At 33.7% G+C, this 11,191-nt stretch overlaps 1 protein-coding gene across 1 annotated transcript; it reads right to left on the bottom strand.

Moving 5' to 3' along the window:
- Window positions 1-1,219: 1,219 nt before the first annotated feature.
- Window positions 1,220-5,882, bottom strand: LOC132108193 (protein phosphatase 1A-like). Its single transcript, XM_059514809.1, has 6 exons — window positions 5,265-5,882; window positions 3,681-4,252; window positions 2,188-2,305; window positions 1,937-2,051; window positions 1,786-1,849; window positions 1,220-1,641 (listed from the first exon to the last, which is right to left on the bottom strand). The coding sequence occupies exons 1-6, from the start codon at window positions 5,665-5,667 to the stop codon at window positions 1,612-1,614; spliced, it is 1,302 nt and encodes a 433-aa protein (XP_059370792.1). The 5' UTR covers window positions 5,668-5,882; the 3' UTR covers window positions 1,220-1,611.
- Window positions 5,883-11,191: the final 5,309 nt, after the last annotated feature.

Here is an 11,191-nt window from a genome sequence, read left to right as displayed (position 1 = left end):
CTCCAGTGTGCGCTTCATTTATCTAGGTTTAACATTTAAACTTTGTTGTATGCTTGAACTGTTTTATATCTATATATTATATTTTAGGCAAGTCGTGATGATTTGAGAAGGCTACACTGATCAAACATAGGCACACTGTCTTACTTTAAAAAACTTAAATTACTTACTCTAAATTAACTTAATAAAAAAAACTAAACGAAATATAATAACTTTGCCATTACATAAAAAACTACACTATTTTAATAGCTGGAAAAGTAGTATAAGCTATTTTGGGAGAAGTGGAAAAAAAGACTGTCGGACACGGGCCGGGCTAGGGTCTGAGCATCTTGGGGCATGGCTGAACTACATAACTACATTTATTAATAATTAGTGCATCAGCAACAAATGATAGGAGCCACGGGAAAAGAAATGCTTCTGCATCAAATCTTTTCCAAATAGTTCAGTTTAAATGACTGAATAACTTAACATACACTAAATAAATGCATATTAACTTATGTTGTGCCTTTTCAGAAAAGCATGCATTTCTGTAAACTGTTGACAGGATACAATGCACACAAAAATGTTTTTGGACAATTCATCCACTCATCGTTAAATCTCATTCATTCTTGTGAGTTCTTCGATTTCTTAACAATTTAGACTCATAAAAATGATAGAGACATTGAGTGCTTTTATACAAAATGGGTTTATCATATTATTTATAATGATATAAATTGTTTACTCTAGTAAAAAGTGAGAGAGAGAGAGAGAGAGAGAGAGAGAGAGAGAGAGAGAGAGAGAGAGAGAGAGAGAGAGAATTTATAGTTCAAGTACCCTTTATCAAGTTTTACAGATGTTAGTTTTAATATACTGTGCAAGTTTGGTTAAAAATAATATAAATCTAAGCTCTCTGTAGGTAAAGGGAGCTTAACATCTATAATCAAATAAAATAAACATATTTATAACACTTATACATTGAATCTTAAATATGTAAATCTTGGGTCATTCGTGAAATCAATCATAAAACAACCTATAACTGTAATATTGCATAAAACTATTTATTTAAATAAATTTAGAAAAGTGTTACTTAAAAAGCTAACAAAGTAAAAAAAAAAAAATTTAAAGGTGTTTTGTGTAATTCAGTGGCCTTGCTTTCTTTTATCACATGCAAGTTGATAGACAAATCAAGTGTTCATTTAATAAAAAAATAATAATAAAAAAAATATATATATATATATATATATTATGGAATATTGTAGTGTTTATTGTAAATGATAAATTCTCATGTACCCTGGAAATCCTTAATCAAAAACACTTACAATTCAATTTGGTGGCACATCAGTTCCACGCTTCACCTTTAAGTAAATTTAAAACTTCCTGTCTTCCATAAAAAGCTTTATGTACTGTACATAGTGTCAATGTTAAATGCTTTACCTTCATGAAAGCATATGATAAATCATTATCTTCCTCCTATTTCAGTTTCAATGTCTACAATACACAACATTGATATAAAAAAGAAACAGTTTGGCTAAGCAATTTGAGCTCTGTAAAGTATGTGGTACAAATGTCCTCCTCACATTGATTATTACATCTACAGAGATTCAAGGCTCGAGTCCATCTCCAACATAATGGCCACTAGGTGGAGTCATCAGAGCCGCCAATATCCTTCAATAATGACAAAATAATGAAGAATTCTTGTTATTTTTAAAATGAACTTTCTATTTAAAGACACATTCAAATCATATTAAAATCTAATCAGATGTTCATTAATTAATAAAGTATGGCTTTTTAATATGTGTTCATACATACCATCGGCTCAAGGGATTTAAAGGCTGCTGCATATTTCCGATATGCGCCTATTATGCAATCTTTCCTGCAAAAAAATAATAAAAAATACCATATTGAGAGAAAATACCTGATTGTAAGTAATTATATACATAATGCCCTAAGTATCACTTACTTGCATGAGATACCTCCACTTGGTGGGAGGCCGGGAATATCTTCAGACGCCAGGAATTTCATCACATAGAGCAGGTCAGGCTCCTCGTCTCTAGATCTGATCATGTTAATGATCTCTGAGGAACGTATGAGAAAAAATAAAGAAAAAAATACACTTTTATATACAAAATCTGTCATTTATAGAGATATTTGTTCTAATATAGTGTGTTTAAATGTCATTTTATTTTATATTGAATGAATTGGTGAAATTACCTGCCACTTTTTGCTCGATGACGTGCTCTAACTCTGCCTCCTGCTGCAGTGCCTCTGGGGTCACCTTGGGGGCGCCGCCGAAGCAGATAATGATAATGCTGATGTTGTCTAAACTTCCCTGCAGGGTACAAATTGAAAATCCTGCTCACAAAAATCAACTAAATAAATTAGTGTAGGTCAGTGTACTTAAATAATACCAGAAATGCTAATACATAAATATATTGAGTTCATGGATTAAGATTAAATATGCTCATAGACAGCTAATGCTAGTATTAAACCAAAGGAGCTCTTGGCCTGGTCGAGTAGCTGGTTGTAACTCTGGATATCTCTTAACCTGCAGTCTGAATCTCCTCTCGCTCTCTCCTGTAATCATTCTATTTATAAAACAATATCTACATAGAACGGGTCAAGCTGATTTTATTATGCACTCTGTAATCTTCCTCGCCTCAACATGCGGCAGGGAAATATCATTATATAATATTACATAACCAAAATGCCTAATCCTTTTAAGTAACAAGGCATTCCTAAACTTGTGGAAGGTGACGGAGTTACTGGCAATTCAAAATCGACTTTGCATCAGACTTGAGTTGTTGAATGCATATCAATGCAATGATTTACACACTGTAACAAAAAAAAAAAACTGAGCTATTTAGTATTGCATTACCAAGAATTGCACACTTAGACAAGAAGAAACATTTAAAGCAATTAACAACACATTTTTTCTTGTAAGGGTTATTTAGGGGTAGTAATCGAAAAAAAAAGACTTTATAATAGATCTGTAGAAATAATTACTAAATAATTTGCATCAAACAAAACTGAATAGACCGTTTTTTTGCCATTTTTATTAGTTTTTTTTATTCTATTGAGTTTATTTTATTCATAATTTTATTTAGCACATTTAATTAATTTAAATGTAAGTATTTTTATTGAATTCCAAAGCAACTGTTTTTTCAATGAATATTTATATTTTATAATTTAGTAATTTCAGCCATATTTCCATTAAAGAAAACAAATAATAATAGTATCAAAGTTATAATTCTAATAGTTTTAGTTTTGGATGACTGTATTTGTGAGATAAAACTGAGCATTTGTTTTATTTTTCTACTTTTTTATAATTATATTTCAATGAAAAAATTTATTTCAGTTACTGAAAACAATTTTAATTGTTTTAGCTAATGATAATGATTTTAGCTAATCTTTTCCCAATAGTTCAATTTAAATGACTGAATAACTTAACATATACTAAATAAATGCATTTGAACTTATATTGTGCCTATTCAAAAATGTAATCACGCTTGCGTCATGGTACTGTCATGTTTTTTTAACCAAAAATATCTGAAATTGTGTTCCGAAGATGAAAGAAGAAACCTTAGGGGTTTGGAACAACACAAGGATGAGTAATTAAGACAGAATTTTCATTTTTGTGTGAACTATCACTTTAATCATATGGCTAGTGGCCAAACCAATGGGATCCTCTCACTGCTGATACCAACCTTATAGAGGCAGAGATCAATGACCTGTGTGCAGATCTCTCTCAGATCATTACAGACCTGCAGACGGTTGCGCACAAACGCACACAGCTCCTCATTACCGATGGCGTCCCAGATGCCATCACACGCCACCACCAGGAACTCATCTTCTGAGCTTCGCTCCAGCTCGTACACCTCTGGTTCAGGAGACACCAGCTGTTCGGTCTGAGTCCTCCATTCCACCTCCTTAAAGTCGAAGTCGCCAAGGGCACGGGACACGGCCAGCGAGCCGTTGATGCGCTGCAGTGTGACAGAGCCACCGGCGTTCTGGATGCGCTCTTTCTCTCGTGGGTTGATAGGTTTGTGGTCCTCCGTGTAGAAGACCACCTGGCCGTCTCGGCAAAGGAAGGTCCGTGAATCACCACAGTTGATGAAGTAGATGTTTCGTGGAGAGATCATGACAGCAGTTGCTGTCGACCCGCTGTGGTCCCAGGTTTCGTTGCGGACCAGGGTGTGCATGTGGCGGTCTATGTTGAGGAAGCCATCTCTGATGCCATCTTTGACCTGGTCTACATCCTCATTCACCGTCACACAGCCTGATTAGACAATCATATAACAGGGTCAAGCACAGTGACTGCTCGGCCTGCTCAGTAACCTGCCTTTCAACCTACTTGAGGAAACCTTGTTATTTCCATTATTCCAATTAATTACATTACATTACATATTTCTGGACTATATATATATATATATATATATATATATATATATATATATATATATATATATATATATACATATTGTATGTAGAAAGACTAATTTATACTGTAAAAGATGCAGTACGCATTTATTGATACTGTGAAAAAGTGTTCTAAATGTGTGTAAAATATTATAAGAAATCTAATTGTTCAATAGAACAAAATTTAATAAAACTCAATGGCTTAGAAAGCTGAATGAATGTGTAATAAATAACGTATTTATTATTATCATTATGTTTTTACACTCTTTCTTTGACCTTTTATTCCATGAACCCCAGATTGTGATTCAACATATTGGACTTGTCTCGGACAAATTCTGCATTTTAAGATGATAACCACTTTTGTAACACTAAAACATTGATTAAAAACTTACATTTAAAAGTTTTAATACTTAAAGACAAAGATCAAGTTTTTAATGGAATTGCATTATTATTAAATGATTATTATGATTAAAACTGGAAAAATCGATCTTATTAGATCACTAACTTTTCTTCCAAATTTCCACCAGATTTTAAATAAAAATTTAAATTCTGTTATGAGACATCTTTAATAAAAAAAAATATATATATATATATATATATATACTTTGTCTTACTGCACTGTAGATTTTTTTTTTTTTAATAAAAATATTAGTTACTTTATTTTAAGGTGTTCTTGTTACAAGGTGAATACACAAATACGTGCAGGATATGAATTATTAACATATACTAGGGTTAGGGTTTGGCTGTATTATGCTAAATTTACTGTTAATAAATATAGGTAGGTATAACAACAAACTATATTCAAGTAACAAATTTATAAATTCTATCATTTTACCTTCAAGACTGTCTATCTGCATTTAATAGGTGAGTACCTGTGTCAAGAACGAAATCCAGCAGGTGTCTGGAGCAGTACTGAGCCACCGTTCTTCCCGCATGCCCATCGTACACGGCAAAATAGCTCCAGTCTGGCAATGCATCGGTCATCTCTGGCATGCAGGTGTGGGAATCCTCCATCTGGGCTCGCCAGCCCTGCATACTGGCCATACCGTAGTTAACGCCCCATTTCGAGCCGCCTTCTGCCGTATCTTTCTCCAAAATGGGCCTTTCTAAGTAGGGTCTGCCCACTTCCTCTTCGTTTTCAAAGTACTCATCGTCAGCTCCCGGCTCCCGTCGGCCCCCCTTGAAGAAGAAGGTCACCATCTTCTCGGTTTCCTTCACAAGCTGCCGCAGGAAGGAGGGCACCTCCATGTTGCTGGCCCGCCTGGCGGTTCTCATGACCACCCGGATCCTTTGCTTCAGTCTCCTACTGTTCCTCAAACTCCTCTTTCTGGTCCTCCGAAGCTGATCCAGCGCCTCCCGTTGAGTTTGAGCCCCAAAAAGGGAGGGACGGTTGCTGGACAAACAGTGTTAACAGTGTCCTAAATATGTTGATGTTCGAGCAAGCCTCTGTTGTCCCCAATGAAATCCATTGAACTGTTCTACTGATATGAAGTCTAATGAATTCTGGGTGTGTTTATTACGTTTGCCAAGCCTTTGCCGAGTTCTGATTGGCTAATCTATTTATGTTCACTCATCCCCAGACAGTGTTCTGTCTTTCCCTACTTGCGTGTAATCCCTACTTCGTGATGTGTCTGGATTAGTGTCCACACATGCACTTGGTGAACTACACAGTGTTTCATAATGAGCATCCAGACAGGACGGATTTAATTATCATGTACAATACTGTCAATGAGCCTTGCTGGGATGTGTTTTGCGTTTGTGTTTATAAGAACAGTGTATTCATGAAATATGTTGTCTTATGCAATATAGTCCAATTATTTTTTTATACAATTTGATATTAATAATTCAAAGCCCACATTTTATACATGCCATGGGGTTTGGACAATGATTAATCGCATCCAAAATAAATGTTTTTTTGTGGGCATAATATACTGTATGTGGGTACTGTGCATTTTTATTATGTATATATAAATACACACACATGCATGTACTGTGTATATCTAGAAAAAAAATATGTAATGTTTATATATTAAATTTATTTATATACAAACCCGATTCCAAAAAAGTTGGGACACTGTACAAATTCTGAATAAAGACAGAATGCAATGATGTGGAAGTTTCAAATTTCAGAATAATATTTTATTCAGAATACAACAGATGACATATCAAATGTTTAAACTGAGAAAATGTATGATTTTAAGGGAAACATTAGTTGATTTTGTGTGGTATCTGTGTGGCATCATCCCTTCTTTTTATAACAGTCTGCAAACGTCTGGGGACTAAGGAGACAAGATGCTCACGTTTAGGAATAGGAATGTTGTCCCAGTCTTGTCTAATACAGGCTTCTAGTTGCTCAACTGTCTTAGGTCTTCTTTGTCGCAACTTTCTCTTTATGATTCGCCAAATGTTTTCTATGGGTGAAAGATCTGGACTGCAGGCTGGCCATTTCAGTACCTGGATCCTTCTTCTACGCAGCCATGATGTTGTAATTGATGCAGTATGTGGCCTGGCATTGTCATGTTGGAAAATGCAAGGTCTTCCCTGAAAGAGACGACGTCTGGATGGGAGCATATGTTGTTCTAGAACTTGGATACCTTTCAGCATTGATGGTGCCTTTCCAGATGTGTAAGTTGCCCATGCCATTTTAAATGAGCCTTGGCCCAGAGAAAACACCTGCGCTTCTGGATCATGTTTAGATATGGCTTCTTTTTTGACCTATAGAGTTTAAGCCAGCAACGGCGAATGGCACGGTGGATTGTATTCACCGACAATGTTTTCTGGAAGTATTCCTGAGCCCATGTTCTGATTTCCATTACAGTAGCATTCCTGTATGTGATGCAGTGCCGTCTAAGGGACCGAAGATCACAGACATCCAGTATGGTTTTCCGGCCTTGACCCTTACGCACAGAGATTGTTCCAGATTCTCTGAATCTTTGGATGATTCAAGCCATAAGACTACTTAACAATCAGCTGTCCTCCATTTAAAAATGGAATACACGCTGCTCTTATGTTTACTTCATTGTACTTGCACATTGCTCTTCTCAGGAATACATCTGAATGTGTGCTGCTCTTAAGTTTATTTATTGCATTTGCACTGCCACTTTAATTTTACTCCATGGAGCTCTATGTCACTCTACAATGACATTTTAGACACCGTTCTACCCCAGTAATCACAATATTACCTCAGGACGTCTTATGTACACCATAACTCTAAACACTGATTACCTTTATTGTACCTGTTACTTCCACTTATTTGTATATAATGCTCTGTCCATGTCTTTCTGTCTAAGGGCACCGTAGTCACTCAAAAATCTCAGTGCTCTCCATGTACGTCTGTGTCTTATGTCTTGTTATTGTCACTGTATGTCTGAGCCTCGTCACAAGCATTTCAATGCCCAGTTTTCCCCAGTGTTAACTATGCCAATGACAAATAAATCCCTCTTGACTCTCTTGACTATTGATATTATGCACTGTAGATGATGATAACTTCAAACTCTTTGCAATTTTTCTCTGAGAAACTCCTTTCTGGGAGTTGGGGGAATTGGTGATCCTCTGCCCATCTTGACTTCTGAGAGACACGTCCACTCTGAGAGGCTCTTTTTATACCCAATCATGTTACCAATTGACCTAATAAGTTGCAAATTCGTCCTCCAGCTGTTCCTTATATGTACATGTAACTTTTCCGGTCTCTTATTGCTACCTGTCCCAACTTTTTTGGAATGTGTAGCTCTCATGAAATCCAAAATGAGCCAATATTTGGCAAGACATTTCAAAATTTCTCACTTTCAACATTTGATATGTTATCAATATTCTAATGTGAATAAAATATAAGTTTATGAGATTTGTAAATTATTCCATTCCTTTTTAAATCACAATTTGTACAGTGTCCCAACTTTTTGGAATCAGGTTTGTATAATCTAAAAATATTCATACATGTAAATATACACACCCATTTATTATGTACACAATTACTTTTATTTTTCATACAATTAATCATGATTAATCGTTGCCCAGCACTAGTTTTTAGACATCATTTTGTTCTTCTAACTCCCTAATTGCCAATAAGAACCAAATGTTGTCACACAAACTCCTGATTCACCGTTAATTAAACACTGAGTTTCACTATGCATTATTTGAAAAAGTAAACTAGTAGTCTGAATGGTTAAATGGCCAGTTAGCATGTCTCTTAAGGTAACTGTCTTTATGAATAGTAGGAATTGTCCTCTTTAGAAAGGCCCAGTTCTTGGAAGGCTTGCAGATTACCTGTATTTAAGTAGTGTAGGTGTGTGACGTTTGGATTTGAGCCATTTATACACAATGGGTGATTAAAGTTAGCAGGTGCATTTCACGACCCTGACATTCAAACCAGTGTATCTACGATTACATAACAGACAAACTGACTTGACATGTCAAACAACCAATCACGTTTCGAGGCACCACAATAACATATTTTGAAGATTCTATGCCGCAAACTTGAATGTTTCACATCATTTTTGAAACTCCAGTGACGTCTGAGGCCGAGACTAATGTTACACTTTTTATATTCTAATGAAATGTTTACTTGACTGTAAGTTACGAATTTCACAATTACATTAATACAGTATAAAAAAGATACAAAAGCTGTCACTGTGCAGTACCTTTCAAAAGGTAAACCTTTGTACCTGTAAAGACTCTATATTACCTTACCTAAAGTGTAAATGTACAAGTGTACCTTTTAAAAAAGTACCACTCCAGTGAAAGCTTTTTTTTTTTTTTGTTCTGAGAATGTACGTACAAAAAGTATACAGAATTATTGCTTGACTAATGCTTACCGAAGAGAAAAAAATAAAAAATAAATAAATAATAATAAAAAAATAATGTCAAATGATTTTTTGACTCTGGCTAAGCTATGAATTCACATTTATAATGAATTACTCCGCTATTTTTGCTTTATTGTCAAGACATATTTTAAAGTCTTGACTGAATTGAAAGCTTTTAAAGGAGTGCTATTATGCTTTTTCAGTGTTGGGGAAAGTTACTTTTAAAAGTAATGCATTACAATATTGCGTTACTCCATATAAAAGTAACTAATTAAGTTACTTAGTTACTTTTTATGGAAAGTAATGCGTTACGTTACTTTTTAAATCTGGACAGGGCTTGCTTGTTTGTTTTTAAAATATAAAAGTTCTATTTTTGTAAAATATAAAAGCCTTTTCACATCAAAAGTGAAATGAATAAGCCTCAGACTGAAGGGACATTTACATTTACATCCGTACAGTAGAATGCAGAAGACATTTCAACACACTAAAAAAAGACACACAATTGTTTGTCTATAGAGTAATTTTTGCTTATTAGTATGGTTGAACTGAGCTTTGTATATATATATATATTTTTTTTTTTTATATATATATTTACATGTATTTAAATGTATGTATTTATATTAATATAATTTATATTATAAATATATTTAATATATAAACATATTTTTTTCTGAAATATATATGCATGCATGTGTGTGTATTTATATACACATAATAAATATACACATATCACACATATATTATGCAAACAAAAACTTTTATTTTGGATTTGATTAATCGTGATTAATCATTTGACAGCACTAATTTGAAGTAAATTTTATAATGTACTACATGACTCAAAAAATATTATTTTAATGGCTTTGCAATACACTCTTTAAAATAAAAGTTCTTAGATTGGTTCCATGAACAATCTTTGACATCCATGGAATGATTCCATTAAACAAAAGGTTCTTCATAATTGAAAACAAACAATGGGGAAAAATGGTTCTTTTAAAAAGCAACAATGAAAGAAAATCTTTTGAGAAGCTAAAATGTCTGAAGGGCCCGTGATGACCTTTGATTTCCTTCCCCCACTTGACAGGAGAACAATATGTAGTTGAAGCTTAGCTTATTAAAATCATATCGAAATAATTATTTGATCAATTTTTGCATTGACGTAATTTTACTGGATTTCTTTGATTAATATATATATATATAATGAATATATAATGAATCTTTCCATTATAAGACATTTCTGACAAATGTCAGAAGACATTTCAACACACTAAAAAAAGACACACAATTGTTTGTCTATAGAGTAATTTTTGCTTATTAGTATGGTTGAACTGGATCATCGATGGTCAGAAGCAAAGACATTGGTTTATAGAACATCATTAAATACATAAAGGATTATGTATTATACATAAAGGATTATCTGCAAAGATCTGCAAAGTTACAAAGCTCAACTTTGTAAAAACTTTTTATTTTATTTAACAGAAATCACTTTTTCAAAAACTACAACGAACGACTCGTATTCCTTATCTTCATAGTTGACTCTTGCCTGGTGTAGACCATATATCAGTGTGTTTTTTTGTGTGTGTTTTTTTTTTGGCTGTGTAAATTTTGTAATGAAATTCATAAATATATATATATATATTTGGTGCTTGAAACAAACATACAAATCCACTGCTAAAGAAAACACACATATGTGTATTTGGACCATATGACAACTACCCCTAGTCTCCCCAGCTGTAAAGATTAATTATTGCTGTTTTAAAATAAAGAATTATTTTTAAATAAGCATTTAAATAATATATATATATATATTTTTTTACAAATAATATCATAATTACATTATACTAAATAACAGTAAAATTATGGGAAACAAAAAAATATATTTAAAAAAAATTATAGTGAAAATGTATCAAAATATATATCTAGCTGATAGACCACGTGAGCACTTCTCATTTGCTAGAGTACCTCAAAACCCATGAGGCTGTGGCTCTGCTGAAGAGAGTGGA

The sequence above is a fragment of the Carassius carassius genome, chromosome 28, assembly GCF_963082965.1.
Source record: "Carassius carassius chromosome 28, fCarCar2.1, whole genome shotgun sequence".
NCBI lineage: Eukaryota > Metazoa > Chordata > Actinopteri > Cypriniformes > Cyprinidae > Carassius > Carassius carassius.
Note: the sequence above shows the minus strand (reverse complement) of the source record. Positions and strands in the feature narration are given on the sequence as shown.

Excerpts from the sequence above, each read along its gene's own strand:
- LOC132108193 (XM_059514809.1), bottom strand. The coding sequence starts at position 5,667 with ATGAGAACCGCCAGGCGGGCCAGCAACATGGAGGTGCCCTCCTTCCTG. Across the intron at positions 4,253-5,264 it reads GGATTTCGTTCTTGACACAG|GCTGTGTGACGGTGAATGAG; the intron begins GTACTCACCTAT and ends TTGTCTAATCAG. Across the intron at positions 2,306-3,680 it reads TTGATCTCTGCCTCTATAAG|GGAAGTTTAGACAACATCAG; the intron begins GTTGGTATCAGC and ends TGTACCCTGCAG.